At 49.7% G+C, this 22210-nt stretch overlaps 2 protein-coding genes and 1 long non-coding RNA gene across 17 annotated transcripts in view; 2 read left to right on the top strand and 1 right to left on the bottom strand.

Moving 5' to 3' along the window:
• Positions 1 to 2335: 2335 nt before the first annotated feature.
• Positions 2336 to 12828, top strand: CUNH3orf18 (chromosome unknown C3orf18 homolog). 12 transcript variants are annotated; one of them, XR_009744276.1, is made up of 9 exons: positions 2356 to 2437; positions 3165 to 3534; positions 4868 to 5010; positions 5870 to 5967; positions 6054 to 6246; positions 7627 to 7652; positions 9285 to 9414; positions 10276 to 10420; positions 10530 to 12828. XR_009744276.1 is itself a non-coding variant. In XM_061458291.1 (9 exons), the coding sequence occupies exons 2-8, from the start codon at positions 3513 to 3515 to the stop codon at positions 10387 to 10389; spliced, it is 621 nt and encodes a 206-aa protein (XP_061314275.1). In that variant the 5' UTR covers positions 2356 to 2437; positions 3165 to 3512; the 3' UTR covers positions 10390 to 10420; positions 10530 to 12828. The 12 variants fall into 12 exon arrangements, 10 of the variants coding, with proteins under 10 accessions (XP_061314278.1, XP_061314277.1, XP_061314271.1 ...); XR_009744277.1 differs by having other exon boundaries at positions 11342 to 12828; XM_061458291.1 differs by having other exon boundaries at positions 10381 to 10420.
• Positions 12829 to 12842: 14 nt separating this feature from the next.
• On the top strand, positions 12843 to 14043 carry LOC133271853 (uncharacterized). Its single transcript, XR_009744278.1, has 2 exons — positions 12843 to 13443; positions 13483 to 14043. It is a non-coding gene; the product is annotated as an uncharacterized LOC133271853 (long non-coding RNA).
• Positions 14044 to 17218: 3175 nt separating this feature from the next.
• The window catches only part of LOC133271856 (high mobility group protein HMGI-C-like), a 61542-nt gene continuing 56550 nt past the window's right edge, over positions 17219 to 22210 (bottom strand). For all 4 annotated transcript variants that reach the window (XM_061458302.1, XM_061458303.1, XM_061458305.1 and 1 more), the window contains 2 exons: positions 20771 to 20861; positions 17219 to 17671 (listed from right to left, as the gene is read on the bottom strand). In XM_061458302.1, the coding sequence (XP_061314286.1) occupies positions 17586 to 17671; positions 20771 to 20861 (177 nt within the window). In that variant the 3' untranslated portion in view covers positions 17219 to 17585. The remainder of the gene's footprint in view (positions 17672 to 20770; positions 20862 to 22210) is intronic.

A 22210-nucleotide genomic window follows, 5' to 3' on the forward strand; every position in this document is an offset into this window, starting at 1 on the left:
TTGGGCTAGCAAATCACTTGCTCCACTCTGACAAAATGCAGACTGCTTGCTGTAATCCCAGCCCACAGGTAAAAAACCATTATACCCTAAGAATAACAAAGGATTACCCCAACAGAAAACTCAGGTAACAGCTAACCAGCTCTGCTGCTGCAATCCAGTCCTTTGCAAAGCTGCCCACCTCCACAGGCCAGAGCTACAAGGGCAGAAGCAAGCGTGCCTTCTTGTCAGAAGTCAGGACCTTCTTTGCAAAATCAAATACAGGCACAGTGCTCTGCCTGTCCTTGGTCCCAGAAACCCACAGACTCACCGACCTCCAGATCCAGACCTTGGCTCTTCACCCCACAAGTGGACCATCCTGGCTCCCTGCAGGAACACCTTAAGTGTCTCCTAGATTCTTTCTTTTATTCCTCTCTCTGTTCATAAACCACAAGTCCTGGGTTAGCAGGTGTGCCCACAGAAGACCTTGACTTCACAAATCAAGGGTCTTCCACACTGCCACCATCCCCAGAGAGCAAACAAGGGGCCACAACGCCAGGGCTGAGCTGCTAAGAGCAGAGAAGGAAGAAAAACTCACAAGGTACAACTAGAGGGAAGGGAAACACTTGAAAGATACAAAGGCCAGTAAAGGCAAACCCTGCCAGAAAGAAGTCAGTCTCTTAAAGAACAGAACAGGCATAGCCAGACAGAAGGAAAACAAACAAGGTAACTGCAGGAGACAAAGGAGATGAAGTTTTACAGAACAGCTGCTGCATATCACACTTGGAACTGTGTGAGACAAACAAAACTGCCTTCCTGCTGCGATCCATCAGAAATGAGGGCCTCCCTCCCTTCTGACTCACAGTCTGTGGGGCCACTGTGGGTTTCCCTGAGCATCCATTCCCATACCTCTATTAATGGCTGCTTTCTGTCACCCTCTCAGAAAAGCCACAACAGTCCGTCCTCCAAAAAACCACCAGACAAACAACTAAACAGCCAGGGTGCTGCCCTGTAGGACTGACGCTACAGAGAGATCTGGGAGGCTGGGTCAGCTGCAGCAGCCCTGGACCACACTGCACGGAGCACCTGCACAGGCAGCAGTGTGGGGCCTACCCTGCCCTTGCTGCACAGCAAAACTGGAGGAGAAGTCAGGCCCTCCTTTGCAAAATCAAACCGGAGCTCAGAGAGACAGAAGAGGGCACACTCTGCAGCAAAGGTCTCAAGACTGGCTTATCTGCTACCTCCTGACAAGGGGTGGGTGCTTAAAGAGCCTGAGGATTCCCTCCTTACCATCTTCATTATCCTCCAGCAGAGATAAGCAGCCCCTATGAAAACTTGTCTTTATGTTATGCATAAGGAGTCTGACCACCAGGCTTTACCTAAGCAGCTCCACACTCCAAAGCCCTGTTTTGGGGATACTACCAAAAGAGGAACACTGAAGGAATAAAACATTAACCGTTATTGTTAGGGAGGCAGCTAAATCTTTAATTTCCCATGGCTGGAACAATGCTGCCACTACTACCATTCCTAAAACAAAGCAGACCAGGTACTGATGTGAGGTTCCTTGCACGCTACTTCTCAGTGCAAATACCTGTTTGCACACAGGCGGGGAACAGATGTTTCCCCACAGTTGTGTGGTTTGGTCCCACACAAACAGTGGTGGCTGCTGAAAGGCTCGGCCCTGCCCCACACTCCTTGTTCCGCTCACAGGCTCGGGCAGGAACTGGGGCCTGCCCAGTACAAGCTGGTACCTGTGTGCCACGGGGTCAGTACTCAGCCGGGCGGGCCCCTAGGCCCGTACCAGGGTGGCGGTACGACGCCCCACTTGCCAGCCAGGGAGCTGCCCATCCACACCTCATTCTGGTGACCGAGCGGCTCTCGGGCGGTACATGAGCCCCAGAGAACACTGCCGGGACCGGAACGCAGCTTTGCTTCCAGCTGGCCCGGCCCTCCCTACGCGCGCAATACCCTGACCGAGGCCAAGCACCCCGCCTGGCACCGCGGCCATGGAGCGGGGTCCCTTTACCTGGGAGGCGGCAGGCCCGGGGCCTCTCACAGGCGAGCGCGTCCGCAACAGCGACGCCTCACCTCATGGCTGCCGCCACCGGCGGGGCTGGAGCCGCCACCGGCTGCCCCTAACAGCCGCCTCCCAGCCCGCACCCTACAGCGGGGCTCGGGGACGAGGTGTGAGGGCAACCCCGCCGCTCCCCGCGCGCCACCACATCACCTCACCGCCGGCCCGCCGCCGCCGCGCGCGTGACTGACAGGGGCACGGACCAACCGCGAGACGAGCCCTGCGGGCGCCAACCAATGGCCTGGGGCGCCGAGCGGAGGGGCGGGGCCGCCGGGCGTGCGGCGGTGCGTGAGCAGCTGCGGGGCCCCGCCGCCCCCCTCTCCCCCCCCGCCCCTCCACCGCCGGCGGCGCTCCGGGGGCACCGGACGCCTCAGCAGGGAGCGCTCTGTAAGTGCCGGCCCCGGCGGGCGGCTGCCTCCGGGGAGGGGCGCAGCGCAGCGCAGGGCCGGGCCGGGCCGGGCTGCGGGCGGGGGCTGCCGCGGCCTCCCGGCGGCGGGGACCCCGGTCCCGTGCCTGGCGCGTTCGCCCCGGCGAGGCCCGGCCGGGCGAGGCGCAGCGCTGCGGGTGGCGGAGCCGGGGGCGCGGAGCGTGACAGCAGCGCAGCGGGGAGCCGGCTGCGAGCCCTGCGGCCGGTCCGTCCCCGCACGGGGAGCGCTGCGGAGCGGGAAGGGCCGTACAACCCGTTATCCGTCCAGAAACGGCCCCTGCGATGGGGAAGCATCCCCAGACAGCCGCTGGTGGCACTGCCCGGAGAGGGCCCCGGGGCCGGCCGTTGCTTGCGTTTCTGTCAGCGCGGAGCCGGAGGAGCGGGGACATTGCTGGTCAGGGGCCCCTCGCCTGTGCCTGGGAGGGCTGGGACAGTGGGTGGGCGGCGGCTGAGGTGCTCCGGGACAGCGGGCACCCGCGGCCAGGGCTTCCTCTACCCTGGGGGCTGCCCTGGAGACGGGTCAGCCCCATAGCAGGGTGAGACGAAGCCACAAGTTCACACTGGGAAGCCACATCCCATAGGCAACAGCAGCCCGGTGCTGCTCGCACTTCTGAATGACTAGAGACACCTCATCTCGGTGGAGTAGTGCAGCAAAAATACTAGTTATTATTTGCCTTCTTCATTCAGAGACCCTGTGAGCCACCTTCATCCCTGTGACACAACCCTCTATTCCTGGCATACCCGAGAGGAAGCTGCAGCACAGAGGGATTAAAACCAAGGCTCAGAAAAGCCAGCAGCCTCAAGCTAGTGCCTGACGTGATGATCTTCATCTCAGAGGTGTTGGCCACCGCAGCGCGTACCAGAGACTGGTTTGGAAATGCTGGCTAGGGGAGAAACATGCTCTCCTTACTTCCAGACCCAGCAGAGCCCAGCATGGACCAGCCCTGGCTATGTGAGAAGCTCTGGTGGTGCAGGCAATGGAAGAATGCCAGCAGCAGCTGAGGATGTGGTTCCTCATCTATTTGTGCATGGACTATGCTGAACCTGGTAGCAATAGGTAGTAGCAGTCCCTGGCCCTAGTGCAGCCATCAGAGACTTGAAGTGTGCCCAGCCTGCAGCTCAAACTTCCAGCACCAGGATGACAAGTGGGGAAGGAAAGGTGGTGGGAAAGATCAGCGGCTCCCAGCCCTAGCTTTGTAAGCCATGGGCCCTGCACTCAGCCTCCCCATCTGGCCCTCTGCAACCTGGAGCAGAAGGGGCTTGGGAGCAGAAATACCCTCATCTGAACATAGAACTGGTTGTATAAGCCAGGTCCTTTCATACAGGACTGCTTTTAGAAGTAGGTCTCTATGCTTGGGAATCCATCAGCATGGACAGAAGCCCCCATTCCCACTTAGAACAGATTTTCTGCTGTCTAGTTCTAACCTAGCCTGACTATTCAGAGGAGCAATGCACAGCAGCTCAGTGTGTGGTCCATACAAAAGAGGTCTTACCCAAGGCTTGGCATCAGCATCAACATCCAAGTTCCAGTGCTTTTCCAAAACTAACACCGCACTGAAATGAAGGTGTAACCCCTTTTGTTTCTGTAATTCAGGAGCTGTTTAAGATCTAGAGCCGTACTTTGCAAAGGCCTTGGGCCTGCTTCCCTCCTCTACTTAGGCTCTTTTTTCTACTTTGTGATTCCTTGGTTGTGGCTTTTTTAAAACTCTGAATTACTGTAATGGGAAGTTTCCCTGAATAGCACAAATCAGTGATTCTCCCTGAGCAGCTGCTCCATCTGCCCAATACCTGCTCAACAATCCCTTCCCTTGCCGTGCTGGGCTGTAGTTGCTGCTGTTGTTGTAGCACTTGGATTTCAAATTTGCCCTCTTTGTGCCGACTGTGCCAAACCTGAGCTCCACTGTGGTCAGAAATGGTCTGGGAAATCCTGGTGCCACATGGTTTAAACTCAGCATGCGTGGTTTGGTGGGGAGTGGAGGATGTGGCCCCTTTCAGCTGCAGTGAACTCGTGTCTCAGCATGGCGTTAGATGGGACCAGACCACAACTGCTATCTTCACATTTCTCTTAGAAACTCTTGGGAGTTTGACAGCTGCCACAGCAACTCCTGTGAATCAGATCCTGCAGGTGTGGCGAGAGATTTACCTGTTCAGGGAGACGCAGAACAAGTGCTGTGCAAGTGCAGGTGGCTACTCATGCTGCAGCCTGACCACAGGACGGGCTGGTGCTGTTTGCCTGGTGTGATTTCTCTGCTGCAGTCGTTACTGACAGATGTTAATCATGCTGCTTAATGCAGTTATGGACAGCAGGAAGGCGTTGTGGTAACGGGAACTGCACAATAACCTTGCCTAGAATAGAACAGAGCAGAACAATGGCTCATTTATCTTTGCAGGCACATCTTTTTCTATTCAGAGCTCATTAGCCCCTGTGTCCGGCTGCATTCCAGTCCGGAGATGTAATGTCTGCTCAACTGCAAAGAAATTACCAGAGGACTGCTGCAGTAGTTCTCGGGGTTGGCACTGCTCTGGTCCAGAGGTAGCTGCATTTTCATGGAGCAGTTGTTCCTGATGTTATAAACAGTGGGTTTATAAACAAAGTTTTGCAAATAATTCCCATAGGATCATCCCCACGGTGTTTTGCAATTCCTGATCATTTGCACAATAGAAGCATGAAGCAATTGAAGACTTTCATGTTTTCAGCATGAATAGATCCATCAAATTTCACAACTTCAAACCAAAATTGGACTCGTTTTAAAATTAATAGTGATAATAAGTGCATGACTAAGTTTGAGTGGGTGCTTTCATGGGGGACTTGAGAAATACTCCCTGCAACTCACTGCTCTAGGGAAGCTGCCTTTACAGAGCGCATGGGGCAAGGGACAGTGGGCTGATGGATAGTGCAGTGACTTACCAGTCACCAGTGCCTACCACAACAGGGAAGTCCTACTTTGGACGCAACAAAAAGCATCCCGAGATACAGATGCTTCACAGCCGAGTGCCATTTATTGGATATGCTACCACTGATAAGGGGATCTGTGTAACTTTCCAAAAATGAACAGCAGGAGTGAGAAGCGGGAAAACCCTGTATCTCCTGTGGTGGATAGAGGCCTCCTGGCTCAGCCTGGAGCAGACCAAAGCTGTGGGGTTCTGAGGCTGTCCCCACATATATCTGCCAAGTGCCTGTAAGGAGGCAGAGCTGAAGCAGTAAAGGGGAGAGTGTACGACTGACTTCAAGGCATGGCTCTGGGGGCTCTCAGCACCCCTGAAAAATCTTCCTCTGAGTAGGCATCTGTGAACTGCTCTCAACAATTGTACTAGTGACTTGGGAAGCTTTGGAAGAAGTTCTGCCTGTCTCTGAGAGCTCTGCACTGTTCATTCGTCTCATTCTTTCCTAGGTTCCTATGAAGAAAACCATCAGCAGTGATGCTACAGGACAGGTCTCACATGAGGGGCCACCATATGAAGGGCAGCTCTCTGCTTCTGTAGCTGATGGGTGAGGACAACACGTTGTTCAAAGGAGCTACCAAGAGCTGACAGGATGAGTTACAGCTCACCTTCTGTGCATGACTTGTATCACAGCACCACCAGCACAGCCAGGCCAGACCCAGGGACAACTCTGGATGTGACTGTACCAGAAACAGCTACCGTAAGCCCTGAGACTACCAGTTTCAACAGCACCAAAATCCCAGATGTGACCAGCACCGGACCCGGCCTGAGCACGATGCTGCTGTCCTTTGGGATCATTACTGTGATTGGGTTGGCTGTAGCTATGGTAAGAGAGCCCTGCTAAATATTTTGTGGCCTGTTGAGGGTGGCAAAGGGGTTCTAGGACTTATCTGGGTTGAATAATGTATTTGCATTCTGCTAAAGGTTCACCCAGAACTGCTGGGACCTGATCATTCCTGAGAGCCCTTTCTTTATAAGGCCTTTATCCAGTGCTTGTGTATTTCTGCAGTTTCCTTGAGGTCTAATCCAATGGGGATGCTCAGCAGGCCTAGAGGAAGCCATATGTAGCATCAGTGTTTATTTTTATTAGCAATAGGAAGTTCAGTTAAAAGAACACAAAGCAAATTCTGTTGTCTTAAGTGGAACAGCTGCGTTGATTTAAACCTTGTCAACACTGGGGCCCTGCAAGGAAGTTCATCCAAATTGACTTTTAAAGCAGGCTGTTGAAAACATTTATCTCCTCTTTGGTCATGCCTTTTTTGAATGAAAACAGCATAGATCTATTTTATTTAGACTCATTCTGGGCTGTATTTCCAAGGTTCTACTTGCTGGGTATTAGCAAAGTGCTTGAGGGTTTGCTGTGTAACTAAACCTGCCACTAATGCTGCAGGCAGAAGCTTTCAGAAACTGTAGTTCTGGGCCTGACATGAGCAATGCAAGTATTGCATTTCTTCTTCTGATATATAACTACATCATTTACCTGCCAACAGAGAACAGAAGGTAGCAGCAAGCTCCCATTCCTCGTAAGAGGAAGAGCTTCACTAATACAGCCATCAGAGGAGACTACAGAGAGGGACTACTGCAACATTTCATTGCAGGCCCAAGGAGGAGTTATTCCAAAAGCCCTTAAGAACCTGGAAACATTATCCTGGAAATGGTCATAAGTTCCCAAGAGCAACACCCAGCGTTCGTAGTTCTCAGAACAAGGCTCTGGAGGCCAAAAGCCTCCCTTTCTTCCCAGCACAGCCACTCTTACTGGCTGACATGAGGCAAGTCACTGAGCATGCCCTCTTTGCTTCTTCCCTTCATACTGGGGAGGGGGTTATAGCACTTCAGCACTGTAGGGAACTTACAGGTGGAAATCACAAAGAGAAGGCTCTTCATCCACTCTTAAACTGCAGTACATGTCCTGCAGCCACCAGAAATATGCTGAGCTACACCTAATAATAATACACCTAATACTCTTACTACTACTAACACACCTAATAACAGGCCACTCGAGCACTTAGGGTCAGCCATGGTGTGCCACCAAGCTTACACTGATGCATATGGAATTTCATTCTTGGTTGTCACTTCTCCCTTCCCCCTGCTTCAGTGTGCAGTGACACCAGAGTTGCTGCACCTTCCTTCCGTGTGCCCCATGCCCAAAATTTCTCTTCCCCATCCTCCTGGGGCTGTTATAATGATGGTTTTCTTTCTCCTTCAGGTTCTGTATATCAGGAAGAGGAAGAGGTAAGTTACATCTGTTGTTGGCTGAAGGGATCTCAGTGCCCCTCAAAATTCAGAGAATTGGGAAGGAGACAGCAAGATGGGGAGAGTGCAAGGGGTGGCTATCCAGGGAATCAGGTGTGTGTGAATGAGGCAGGGGTAGGGACACTGCACTCATGGTGCTGACCCAGTTTCTATCACCAAAGCTTCAAAGACTTCTCTGCAGCTTTGGAAAGGAAAACATGGATCAGCAGGAGGATGTTAGGGATCCTGCAAACTCTTCATGCTTATCTATGGGATGCACTAAAACAGGGAAAAGGCTCACAAGTATACAAAGAAACTGGGAACTCTGTCATGAGAGGTGCAGATCTCACGTTTCAGCCATTCCCAGATCCCTGTGTTTTCCAACAGCCTGGGCAATGACACTGGCCTTGCAAGGCTGACAGGCTGTTAAGCTGCAGCTATCTACCCCAAAACGTAGCGTCTTGATTTCCTTGTTAAGCTACTGGCTAGAAACAGAGATGAGAGCAGCATGCAGAGAGACGTATCTTAATTCTTTTGTCTCTGACAGCTGAGACACTGCTGAAGAAGACCCATTAGATACGGTACCTTCTCCATGCTTGACTCCTGGTGCCAGGCCTGGCGTGGCCATGAAGTGAGCTATGCTCACTTAACACACTTAAGAAGGGCAGCTGCCTGCTGTAAAATTCCCAAGCCAGACCATGAAGCCCAGGTCTGGCTACTGCCACAGGAGCAGCTAATGCTTGGCCTGTGAACGTAGCACTGCTGGAGATAATGGTTGTATTGGCAAACCCATATAGAAGCAGGGAGGGAGTGTGTCATCCTAGCGCTTGCCAAAATAGATATTTGTGGTGACACTGCCAGTAACTCCTTGTGTGTTTCCCATCCCCAAAATTCAGCTACAGCCTAAGGCAGGGCTCAGTGTTTTCACAGGAGCATGCCCACCCATCCATCCTCCATCTCTGAGCAGCCCAGTGTTGAGGAAGGCCCCATGGGGTAACAGTTTATAGCTCTGTCACTTGGAGCGGCGATGCAAGAGCAAGAACAGTCTGTCCACAAGCATCAGCCTCCTGTGAGAATCTCTTTCCTGTTTTCTTTTATTGTTTTCTATTCATTTTTATGTATTTCAGCCCCAAAGTACTACTCTGAGGCCACTCGAGCCGGAGGTGGACTTCTGCTGGCACACTTAGCGTGACATGGCAGGACTGGCTGTTGTGGGCAGAAGGACAGGGGGAAAAGTCACAAGTCACAATGTGCCTAGGCACTATGTTCACTGTCTTTGTCCCACCACAGAAAGCTTGATCTTTTAAGGTTTGCAGGAATTTAAATCCATGTCTGATTCCTCTGTGACTAATGCCTAGTCACAGCTAGCATAGTTGCTAGCTTAGTGATGGCAGTTAATCCCTGTAACTGCTGTCTGGGTATCTTCTGCTCCTGCCAGCTGTATGCAGTAGGTTCTTATCCTCATCCCTGCAGGACAGGACAGGACATAACCCTTATCCATCAAGAGCAACAAGAGCAGAATCCCTTTACAGAAGGAGAAAGAGCCTGCAGAAAGCCTCAGCACTGGGCAGGGAAGGCAGCCTGAGCATCTGTCCTTCTCAACCAACCCTTTCCCTTCCCTCCCGTGGGCAGGTTGGAGAAGCTACGGCACCAGCTCATGCCCATGTACAACTTTGATCCCACTGAGGAACAGGATGAACTGGAGCAGGAGCTGCTGGAACATGGGCGAGACGCAGCATCTTCCCAGGCATCACAGAGCAAGGTAGGCAGCAGGGACCAGCGAGTCTGTTACTACAACCACTGGTCCCTACACTGCTTTTGTTACAGAGTCAAGGAGTTCTTTGTAGGGTTGGAGGGTAAAGAAATCATGTAAGACCTCAGGAGTACTTGTTCCATCTCTGCCAGCCCTGGAGATAGGGGGCTTGAGAATTCTGGAGTGCTTAGGATAGACTGAAGGGTTAGACAGCTAGGACAAAGAGCCTGGGGAGGCAAAGTGCTGGCTCTACTCAACTAGGCAAGAGAAAAGGGCAACTTGAGTAATTAAGGGTGCATTTACTACAATTTACCACCCAGGGCACCACAGTAGGATGTGCAGTAGGGAGCACTAGGATGAATGTATTTTCTGGGAGATAGGGTTTCAATGCCCTCAAAATACTGAGGCTCCTTTGTCCTGGCCCTGAAAAGCAAGTAATTCCCACCCAGTTTTAAGGTAGCCAAGCTTTGTCTAAGGATGCAAGTGTGGAACAAGGCCTGGCTGAGGGAAAGCCTGTAATCCTAACAGCTAACTGTGCTGCAAGCCCTGAAGAACACAGGCAGAAAGCCTGCACATTGTTATGGCATCACACATCTGGTGTTGCCAGCACCTCCAGGCCAACCTTGCTGCGCACAGAGCAGGCATGGCTCAGAAAGAGAAAAGGGAGGAGGGTTCTCTTTTTGAATTTGGGAAGAGGGAAAGAAGCCTTTACTTTGACCACTTCTGAGCTTTCAAAGGCATGCGGCATGCTGAGATATGATAAGGCCACTAGAGACCACTGAATTACTATATTTGTGAGTTAGGAAAGAGCTTAATAACTTGGCCAGCTGCCCACATGGGTCTTTGACAAGAAACTGTCTCCTCCCCCAGTGTACCAAGAGTTAGGAGAAACAGGGAAGAAGGGTTTCTCACCATTGTTTGCAGCCACCTTCACAGTGTTTTCTCTTTCCTTTGTCACCACCACCACACAAAAAGCCCATCTGAAAGCCAGAGCCAGCAGGCACGGTTGGAACAGGTATGTCTTTTAGCCAGTGATGCAGCCTCCTCTTAGAGTAGACGTCTCTCCTTTCTTGAATTCTTCTCCAGCCGCTCCGTGTTGCCCATGGCTTCCCTTGCTTTTCCAGTTCCAGGAGTTCTCCCAAACAGTTCTCAATTTCCCCACGCTTTACACCTTCAGCTAACCTGCAGCAAGCCTAGCATGGGCAGAAACAGAAAGAGGAGATAACAAGTGGTAACTGTAATTGTAAAGTATTTACCTTAAGACATGCTTCCTAATGTGCTGAAGAGCACAAAGGAGATGCATGTGTTGGAATACAAAGTCAACATGTTCCATACACTGGTCTGGAAAAGCAAGAAATACTGTTGTATCAAAGCAAAGGATCTTGTCCTCCTGAGTAGCACATACTGGGAAAACATCAGATCCCTCTATTAGTAAACATTTCCTTTCAGGTGGCAAAGGGAGAAATGACATGGCCAGAGTTAAACCATCACAGTAAAAGCAGATCCTTCCTATACAGGGCCTGGCCAGCAGGATACCCAAGATCCCTCCAGAGCTTGCTGATGCACAGATACCTCTGCTTGGAAAATTTCAAGTTTAAAGGCTTAACATAAGAGAGGGAGAGGCTAAAACAACAAAGTTCAGCCTATGGCATGTTTTCAGGCCTTCTTGGTGTTTCAGGTCTTTTCATGCTGCATATAAATAATGAGAGCCAGTACTCCAGTGATGTGGGGATAATTGAACTGGCATGGGTGTGCTGACTTGCTCACTGGCCTGTTGTATTTTCCCATCACAGCCGTGTTAATGCCATGTTAGTCAGCCAGTCTCCCCTTAGCAAGGGGCAGAACGTAGTTACAATCCTGTGCAGTGTGTGCCCAAGCACATGCACCTGAGCGAAGGCAGGCTTGCTGGGTCTCATCTTTCACTGCTTCAATGCAGATTCTGCTGACAAGTCAAGGAGCCCTCCAGAGACCCAGCCGTCTTGTGTTCGCAGACGTTGCCAATGCCATCAATGCATGAACAGTACCTGCCCTGCTCTGGGATCGTGCCGAGACTGGGGAGGATGAAGCCAACAAACCAGTGACTTCCCACGAGCATGGCCGGTCCACTGAGCCCAGCTGGTCACCCCATTGGTTTGTGTTAACAAATGGCCACAAGCACTGGGAACTGTGGTCACTTTGGGAAGCAAACCCTGTGTGATGGCACCGGTGGGCTTTTGGTGTGTCTGTTACCACTAAAAGGTCCTGAGCTCCGGTTTCTGGGCTGGGCTGGCTGATACCATCTACCAAGCTGCGTGCTTAGGAACAGCGCCTGCTTTGTTGTAGGTTAACTTGTCAGAGCACATGGGTGCACTTTCTGGGTCAGGGAGTGAAGAGAGGTGCATGTTTCAGAGAGTTTCCCTGTTGGTTTTGTGCCACCAGACCCCGAGGAAAGCGATCAATGAGCCTCTCTGTACAGTGAGCACAGCTTTGGCAGATCCTGGAGGGGTGGCAAAGCCTTTTGAGCAAGGAGAGCTGACTCCCCTGGCTGAGTGCAATCTGAGGCACACCACAGACAACACATACCATGGGCTTATCCCCTTTGTGGCCTGTGGCCTGCTGATAAATGTGCACCCAGAGTGGTGTTCTAGTATGGGGAAGTCACTAGCTTTAAAAAGGGAAATGGTGAAGATTTGGCTGATTACATCTTAACTGAGGAAGTGGCTGGATATCCCAAACTAGAGCTGCCATAGAGAGGAGAATTCAAAGAGCTAGGCTAGAGGCAGGGGTGTCAGTGTCTGTCTACAGGACTTGCTGCTGCTGATCTAGAAGTAATGGTGCTTGGGCCACAGAGAGGAGTTGAATAGAACTGTGGTTCCAATACCACGTATCCCCCTCCTGCTTTGGCTCAGGAAAGTTTCAACGGTGCAGAGCGATATCCAGGAAAAAAATTAAGCCTTGAAATATTTTCTGTTAGATAAGGAAAACCACATATTGACCCAACATCACAACAGCCCCATGTCTGCCCCAGAGGTGACTGAACAACTGCTTCATCCTTCCTTACCTGCCAGAACCTTGCAGCTAGAGCCCTCTCTTCTCCCTGCTGAAGGAAACACAGAGTTGTGTTAGCCTCTGCTGATGCAGGAGGTGAGACTAGGCAGGTAAGCCAGGAGTTCCCTATAACCCTGCAGCATCTCAACCTGTGTGTCCTTCAGGGCTGCAGGAGAGTGCGAAGGGTTCTCTGGCCACCTTGGCATGGGGCCATCCTCTGCAGAGCCTTTTGGTGGCCACCAGCCCCGCGTGCTGTAGAGCAGGCCAGCAGAGCCTGCACATAAGCATCAGTGCCCAGCCATGCACTGATCACTGGTGTTTTTGGCAGTACATGCATTTGTCAGATCATATTCCATCCACAGCACCTGTGAAAAGGGAATCAGGGCAAGCGGGAATTTGAACACCAGACTTACGCAAGGAGACATTTCCCCGAGTGGGAATTCAGGTATCATGTGCTTTGGTGCAAGTTTGGACCTGCCAGTTCGGTTTTGTTCTCCCAGATCTTGTTTTGTTCTTCCCCACTGTGATTTTGTTGGTTTCTTTTCCATATTTACTAACTGCAGACTTACCCCTGGGCATGTGCCACTGACCCTCCCTGCAGTGCACAGTTCCTTACCAGCCCTCCCTCCTTCACTGACACCTCATGGCAGTTTTGCAGGGTTAGGTTGCTTTCATTTTTCAGTATCCCTCTTTCCTTTTAAAAGCAGGGAGTTGTGGGAGCCTATGAGAGCTCAGAATGTCATTACCTGTGGAAAACAGCCCATCCTCTGTACCCAGGGTACCTGGCAGGAGGCACTCCTGGGTTGCTGGTTGCTGCTGGTGTTTGCACTCCAGGGATACTGTTGGAAGGAAAGTGTGCGGGTAAAAATACTGTTATGTGGCTTAGAACTTAGACACTATTGGTGGGTCTCCGAGAGGTTATGTCTGTGTGAGCAGCTGGGAAACAAATGCATCATCCCCACACACACATGCACACTTACCAGCTCCTCCAGGTGCTCGGTGACATCAGATGTCTCCCTTCAGCAGCTGGCACGTCGCTGCCTGTCACAGTCCTGCACTCTGCAGCAGGACAGGGATGCAAGCGGCAGCAGGGGTGCATGGCTGCCCTGAATCACAGCATTTCCCTTAGCACTCTTAGGATTGGAACTTCATTTGTTGTTTTCAACTCAATAAGAGACAGACGCGAGCTGAGCTGATGCCTCAAACCAGCAGCCTACTTTGTGCTCTTTACCCAAGCCCACGTGCTGCACAGGCAGCTGCCAAGCAGTGCAGCTGCCAGCTCGGGTGTGAACACTTGCACCTTGTTCCACATGGATGCTGCGTTGTATCTTGTGTAACAAACACACCTACAGAGGAATTCTCTTGGAGTATTCTTCCTGTAATGATGGGCTTTGTCCTGTGATGACTGCCCTTAGATTAAAGAAGTACAGATAATAAGACTATAAGAATATTATGGGTATTTGCTTGGCTGGTACTGAAGTATTCTTTTAGTTCAGTAGCGCCTCCTCTCACAGTTCTTGGAAGTATATGTACAATTTTGCAGAAGCATTATGATGTAATTTAATTCAAGTGGTTTAAGCATTGAAATCTAATTAAATTATTTACATGAAATCCAGTCTGATTGTCTTTTTTTGCCCGCCATCACTTGCATTTTCCACAGACAACTGCTGGAGTGGATCCTTGGTACCCGGTGGTGATTTGTAAGCCGTGAATTCCCCCCAGTCTTTCACAGGCTGAAGTAAGCATGTAAACCCTCAGGAGGACAAGCTCTTCAGAGACAAGATCTTGGTGCTTAGTGGAATAGTCAGGAAATCAAGAGCTTCCAGCCTAGCAGATCCTGGGCATCCAGAGTGCAGGAAAACAAATTCTAACTTCTCTGTTTGCCATATATCCCTTAAGCAGCTGAATTCCTGGACAAACTAGGGGGTCATCAGCTCACCTCCAGCCCATGATAGCCTGCCACCACTGGGGTGAACACTTGAGGCAGCAGTAGCTCCATGAGGATCCTGTTGGTGTATTTCAGATTTGCTTTCTGCCTCATCTTCTGGCCCACAGACCCCAGACTTGGAACTGATTAGGAAAGCTGCCACATTAACTGAAAAGGCTATGCCCAGGAGCAGAATTAGCTGTATGAAAAGCTAAATACCTGTATGACACACACAACAACACAGGGCATAAACAGACACAGCTGTGGAGACTTCTGGATGTACACAGCAAGCAGAATAGGCTTGTGTTCCCATCAAGCCAGTTACGAGGTACTATAAGCCATACAAGAGGATGGAATTAGGTACTCGCATTTGGGTTTAAGGGCCTGTCTGTTTTCCTCATGTTCATTATTCCTTGTTTGCACATAGATCTGTGGGTGTTCCTGAATGACCAGTTTAGAATCCCTAAACCACCAATTCAGATGAAGAGAAACTCACCTTGGCTGGTGACACGCGTGTGTGCTGAGGCTGTGGCACAGGAGGAGGAAGAGCAGGAGCCTGAGGTGCTACCTTTTATACCTTTATTAGAAACAAACTCCAAGGCTCATTTGCCAACATGCTTTATGCCTTCACCAAAACCATTTATGAGACTCCAACTGAAACAACCTCTTATTTTTGACTGAGTCAGACCAAAACTGTCCGGGCTTAAAAACACTTGGAATGCATGTGCTTAGAGGTAGGATTTGGCTACACAGAGAAGGTAACTCACTATATGGGACGTAAAGAGTGTTTTATCCTTTCAAAAAAGAAAATCCAGGCACTCCAATGTGAGATCCTAGCTCTCTGCAGTTGGCTGGTATTCCGCCCATCTTTAGCAGGCATTGACTTTCATTCCAAGTCTGCATAAACATGGAAGCTGAAGTTATGAACTGGGATTTCAGCTGCACACAGAGTAGCTCCTAATAGTGTGGAATTCTGCTTGTTCTCCTTGAGCACTTACATTTTTATGGAGACGTTGTCTACTGTGGCTTCCCCAAAGAGCATTTAGAGGTAGCAAAGACCATAGATTTTAATTTTTAAGTACTTCGTAGGCATGTCCCAGAGCGTAGAGCTGACCCGCAGCAAATGGATTTACTATGTAGCTGAGGCAGTTTTCGTCCCTACTCCATGCCACCAGCTGAGAAAGCTCTGACTGGTGTACTAAGAAAAGCTTGAGTCTCCTACAGATGCAATTCCTAATCCATTTAGGAGAAGCTGAAGTTCCAGTCTTACACTGTAACAGCTATTACTCTCAGGTAAGAGGGGTTAATGAAATGGGCCTTGCAAGCCTTGCAAGTAGGGTACTAAACCTGCCAATTCACCTGAAGAATTAGGTAAAGAAGTTGGTAAAATAGCTTGGTCTGCCACTGGGGTGGCCTCTGAATGCAGACATGAACTGCTGCTGAGCTTGTGTGTCCCCTGAGGAAGAGCAGCTCCATAAGCTGAATTCAGAGGAGCACCACTTGCATCTTCTCATGGAACCATCACCAGTTACAGATGTGTGTGCATGATGTCCCGCCTGGATTTATCCACCCAGCAGGAGCAGGGGCGTCAGACTCTTCCCATACCTGGCAGCACACCTCATCCTATGGCTTAAGATTTAGGTCAGTCCCTGGGACCTAATCCATTCAACCCTTGATTTCCCTGCTACATGGTAGAGGAGGCACAAAGGTTATCTGTGATGCTGTTTTCTCCCGAGACCACCAAACTCCATACACAAGAAACTACTGCCAGGACAAACTGGACAGAGAATGAACAGGGTTGGGATTCTCAGCACTGCTAAACTGGGCAACCTAAAAAAAGACCTAGAAGGAAAACAACCTTTTTTTTTTCCTCTTATCATCTGTCTCCAATGAGCCCTTCCTCTGAAATCTGCATACGTTTTCTTGTGTTACATAAATACCTGCTAAGGGACCAGACCTTTGATGAAAGGATAATAAATGACTCAATATAAGCTGCCATTTCATGGGTTTCTGCTAGGCACTGCCATAAATTTAAAGCCAATTATGTTCTGTTGAAATATTTAACACTGTAAAGCTAGCCAATTTTACATCTTGTCAAATATAACTGAAATACCCGCTTTGTCCCTGTAATAGGCAGGCAGAACATCACAGATGGAACATCCAAGGTGGGAAATACCACTGGGATTTCACTGTTTGCAACTGGATATTGGAAATATCCTCAATCCCTCAGGATGTAACAAGGCGAGCTCTGACACCGAAAGCACAAATCTGCACACAGTGTGAGACTGAGAGCAGGCAGTTACAACCTCACACCACTGGCTGCTGCTGTCTCCCAAAACTCAACCGTTATCAGCAAGCTTTTATTTGCATAACTGCAACACTAGAGGACCCCACACACGTACCTTATGGACTGAAGATACAACTAATTTAAACTGAATCCCCAGGCTCTGCAAGAAAACCACCCTTGGGTAGCTGGCTCCTTAGAGATGTGCCTTTGGAGGGGTGAAATCCAGTGGCTGTGACTCAGCTTGACAGCACTGTGCACTTAGCGCTGCTCTCACATTCAGGGGGAGTGCCACCAGGCTGAGAACTAATTATAGGAGATGGGCCTGAGTTGATAATGCTGGGATAAGCATTTTAGGATCACTCCCCAAGACATGAGGGTGGGAACTTTCCTCTAAAGCATGCAAGTGGTCAGCATACTGACCACCACAGCAACAGCATTAAGCAAGCTGGAAATGCCATGAAGCTTTTTCTTTCAAATATAGTAAAGAAAGGACCAAAAATACTGTCTTTCAGATGCAAACTCTATACACAGCTGTGTAAAACTTAGCTCTTGGGACTGCACCATCAATGATATAGAAGTTCAACAATTAGCTGTGTAAACAGATTTCCATTACTGTATCTGCATTACTGAGTCAGTGCCATGTTTCTGTTCAACTCTTGCTGTCCATAGCAGGGTAAGGCACCATGTTATCCAAGTGTTTTTAAGAAAGATTAATACGCCTACAAAAGATACACTACAAACTGTGAAAGGCATCTCTCCAACAAGGCATTTGCCATTTCTTCCCCTGAGTCCCTGCTTGGATGTCTGAGGTAAGGCAGCAGACAACAGGAGAGAAAGCTTGGCCAAAGTTATCACAAAGGAAGAATCTGAAATACGACATTAAAACTCGTGTTTGCTTCCCAGTCCTCTGGCTTTAGCAAGGCGTGAACAGGTGGAATACTACTGATCTGTGGCAGGGATGGTACCCAGAAATCTCCTAAGATCAGTAGTTTTGCCGGGCCTGGAACCATCTTTTCCAGCGATGCCTAAAAGGAAAGATCATGGGAGAGAGAAGGTTAGAGCTCCAGCTCCAGGAGCCTACCTGCCCAAATGCCCCATTAGTGAGCCACTGGCAAGGTTAAAAAGTGGCAGGGACCCGCTCCCAAACAACCAAAGATCTCAACAACATTCCTGTTCTTGTACCAGCTCCAGGCTAAAACCTGACAGGATGGCTTCCCTGGCAGAAGGCCTCAACATGAGGCTACTATTCAGAGCCCAGAAGTTACACTCCGGGCCCCTGCTACACAAGCATCTGCTGTGAGCAGTTATGTATTCCTAAGTGGAACTCTCAATCCACCAAAGTACCAGGAGTGCCCAATGTCATAAACATCAGGGAAGCAGATGCACAGGGGTCTGAAAACAGCGAGTGGGGGTCATTTCTGGCTACACAGGCTTGCTCTGATCTGCAGCTGGCCCTTTGCTTGCAGGAAAGCTGAGGTGGCCACTGGGAGGGGACCCAGAGGGAACAAAGTGAGACAAAGGAGGTTGCAGCTGCTCCATCACTCAAAGTACTTGAGAAGGAAAGGAACACAGAAAGGAGCATGATCCTGAGGCTGCTTCTGGCTTTAGGCTGAGGCTTGGAGACTTTGCCCTAAAGCAGACTCTTCCCCTCTCACACCCATACTTCCTTAGCCAAGCAAAGTTACTGAAAGAAACCAAGGCTGCTTTTGTGGCTTAGGACGTACGGAATCAGCTTCATCAATCATTCAGCAGTGGGGCTCATGGGAGAGAAGACACATGCTCCTTTGCCCAGATAAACAGAAACTGTAATAACTGAGTTGTGATTGGCAGCATCTGCAGGTAGCAACCCAGTAAAGCCTGAACTGTTAACAAAGCCCTGCCTGCTCCTGGATAACCTAGAGTCACCATAATCAGTGCCTTGGGAAAACCAGGGCAGGCTCCCTAGGTAAGGGCCATGGGAAAACATCAGCCAGCTTTAGAGCAGCTCTCTGCCCCATGGCAGGCAAGTCTTGCATATTTCCAGTTCAGCTCTTCCTGTGTCTTCGTGTTCCCCATAACACACTGATGGGGAAGCAGGGAGTCAGTCAGGGTTGATTTCAGCAATTCTTTCCTAATGTTGCAGACACACAACCCAGGGCAGAACTCTTTCTCAAGGCTGTACAGCTTACAAGCTTCAGAACAAGCAAGCGTCTGTATATCCTCCCATGCCCTAGCTCTAGCACAGCACCTCAAAAATCCTCACCTGAAAGGAAAAATCAAATTAGCAAACCCCACGATGACCAAAAGCTCTGTCTGTGCCTATAGCAAAAGATTAATATATAATTACAGACTCTTGCTAACAAATGTCAGAGCAGCAGCCTCCTGCACGGGTGGCACAAAAGCTTGCAGGCATGTAATACCTTGCAAACAAGCCACAGGCTCTGTAGTTTCCAGTAAGTCAGAACACTAAGTTTCCCCTTTCCCTTTTTAGTCTGAAGTTTCTAAGACAGGATTATCACTCACTCCACCTCAAGCTCCTGAGCAAATAACAACTGTTATGAAGTCTTCCAGAGGATTGCCAGGTTTCAGTCTGTACATGCTTATCCCCCCGATGTCCTGGCTGTGTTCTTTCCTTACAGAAGTGCACACCTTCCCCAGCAGTACCCCCCGGCTCCATCCCTAGCACTAAGCGTGCAGACACACAGTGGTTTGGGCTGCAGTATCGTGTGCCTCACTGCTGTCTCCCACTGACCGCAGCATCCGCTCATCCTGTCACATCTGGTTCTACCTCACTGCAACAGGAGGGAAACATATTCCTCATGTCACCGCTCTCAGCCCCACTCAAACTGAAAGGAAGAAGAAAGTCCCCACATGGGCTGTGGTTTTGGGTGATGCTCAAGAGCAGTACTGAAAGGCAGGGACAAGGCCGGAGGTGAGCTCATCACCCGTGAGCCTGCGGCTGTGCCGATGTCATCTCACAACTCAGTGGCAGGAAGTGATACGGGAGCAGAAGCCTGAGAGGAAGCCGAGTTGAGCAGCTGAGGTTAACTGCTCTGGCATTGCATCATGTGGCTTTTCCAGGGACTTTCTAAGAACCTGAGGTTGGGTTTGGGTGCTCCGTGTCAGTTAGCTCGCTTCACACACCACGCTCAACAGTGCTAACGGCCACGGGATGAGGGAGCAGCTGTTCTGCATGGCAGAACAAGGCAACATCTGCCTCTCCTCGGTTGCTGGCCCCTTCCGCCTCAAGGGAAAGGATATAATGAATAGCTTCCTCTGATGCCCACTAAAGGCAGGACTCAGCTGCACGCAAGTTTCCTGGCATCTGCCACAGAAAAAGCCCTGAATGGATGGGCTGGACTTGGATTTGCACTTTCCTAGGGGTCTAGTGAGGCTGGGGCTCTGGATGGTACAGCTCTAAGTTTCCACAACTCCAGCCCTGCAGTGTTGAAGGCCAGGTTGGACATGATCTAGTGTGACTTGTCCCTGCCCATGGCAGGGGGTTGGAAGTAGATGATGTTAAGGTCCCTTCCAACCCAAACCATTCTATGATTCTATGCTAAGTTATCTGACCAACTCATCTCAAAGCAGCTTAGGTAACTTTGCAGCCCTGTATAGAAACTTGCCAGTGCTTCTGATGTTAGTGAGTGGATGCTAGCGCAGAGAGCACTGCCCTGAGTACAAGCCAGGAAGAAGAGAACAAGACTATCAGGGAGGCATGCTGGAGTTAATCCAGAATACTAGGATGTTCCACATGTCAAGGGATTGTAATTTGTTTAACTCAGGTAAGGTTCAGACATTCAGGAGAGACTATTTTCACTTTCTACATAACACAGCCAGACAATTTTGCTGCACCTTACCTATAAGAGTGACCAGAACCTCAGATGCAAGACTTCCTGGAAAGATGTAGATACTCTTCCCATCCCTCTTTTCTGCCTCCACTTCCGTTGAAGTAGCCACAACTGAATTAGATGGAAGGAATGTGCTACCCCTCCTGTTAGAATGTGCCTGGAAGCCTTCCAAATTCTCTTGTGTTTGTAAAAGTTACCAGAATGACTGCAGCCAGTGCTAAAGGTTTGCTAGAGCGTGGTTTGCCAGGAGCACGGCTGCACAGTTTAGCCTTGTGTAACAATCTAACTACAGACCTTGTGTGGCTGGCGCCGAGTTCGAATTCAAGTCACTGCTTCCCTGAGGATTTCCTTCCCGAGACGCTCCTCCTTTGGCCACTGGTTGAGGCTACGAAGGAAAACACAGAAAACAAATACACCCCACCGCCCCCACCCCCAGATAAAATTAGATATCAAAAGACAAAATTGCAAAGACACAAAGTAGATGGAAAGCAAAAAAACCTTTGATCAATGTTACTTAAATAGGCCGGCACAGCCCTGAGAGCATGTCCATTTGCCACCGCTTCCTATACCCAACCACAGGCAAGAGCAAGCGCCAGTGTGTCCACACACAGTCGTGAGCATCTCTGGATGCTGTCAGAATCCATCATACCAGTCTCAAACAGCCCCATGCTTGTGGAAACACCTCCTCATTACGCAGCCGTGGAGAAAGATTTTCACCCTTGAGAACACTTCCTACAGTTCAGGGTATTTTCCTGCCCTGAACAACTAAACGCTGCCCATCAACAATCAAAACCAAATGCCTGTTCTGTTTCTGCTGCTCTGGTTTTACCCCAAACCACTCCTCAGCCGTTAAGTTCATTTTGAACTGATACATGCGCATGCCTCACTAACCCAAGTGAGAATGAGCCGTAAAGAAAAAGCAGCCGGGGTACAAAGAGGTTTCAACTCAATAAATTGGCGTGAAGCAAAGATTTCTTTAAGCTTTTCTTACAAATGACCCTGCAGCTCATTGTTTTATAGTAACAAACACCCCAACTTCCAGCTCTGGCACACAACTGAATTACTTTAACCACAAACCCCAAGCCTAACCCTAGAACTGCAGCTACTATGACCTCTTACAAAAGAGGATGGCCAAAGAGTCTTTTCCAGCCTCACTTGTAGCTTGCTATAGATAAGATGGCTATAAAGTATTCCTAGCATTCCATAGGTGTTTATAGACTGGGCAAATCCCTGAGCACCCTTATCCAGTTAGGCCTGCATTGAGCCGTGGTTTGAACTCCAGGATCTCCAGTGGGCCCTTCCAACCTAAATGATTCTAAACAAGTAAAAAGCAGCAGTAGAGGTACACACACAGCTGAGGGGCACCAGACATTTGGTATCACTGTTAGTAGATCCTGGGAGCTATCAGGATGCTCCAAACCATTGCCTTGCTGCTTTCTGTGTGCCATAAATGTCTCGAGAAAGCACCAGCTGAATTTATAAGAAAGTGTTTTAATCAGATTATTGTAACAGAAAAATAACTTCCATGGAAAACATTTTTCAAATTGCACTTTACCACCACCACCACCAAAAAGAGAATATAGGACAGAAAACTATCCCAGCTGGCTTGATTTCAGATGTTAGCTTCTGACAGCACCCCCATGGGCGTTTGTGCCCCAAAAGATGTCAGAGAGCATGTTCTCAGCACTGCCTGGCTGCCCCTATTTCCTTTCCCACTGCAGGAGCCTGTCCCCA

The sequence above is a fragment of the Pezoporus flaviventris genome, unplaced genomic scaffold, assembly GCF_033815535.1.
Source record: "Pezoporus flaviventris isolate CSIRO_AGI_PZ_B2104156 unplaced genomic scaffold, CSIRO_AGI_Pfla_v1 ptg000026l, whole genome shotgun sequence".
In the NCBI taxonomy this organism is placed as follows: Eukaryota; Metazoa; Chordata; class Aves; order Psittaciformes; family Psittacidae; genus Pezoporus; species Pezoporus flaviventris.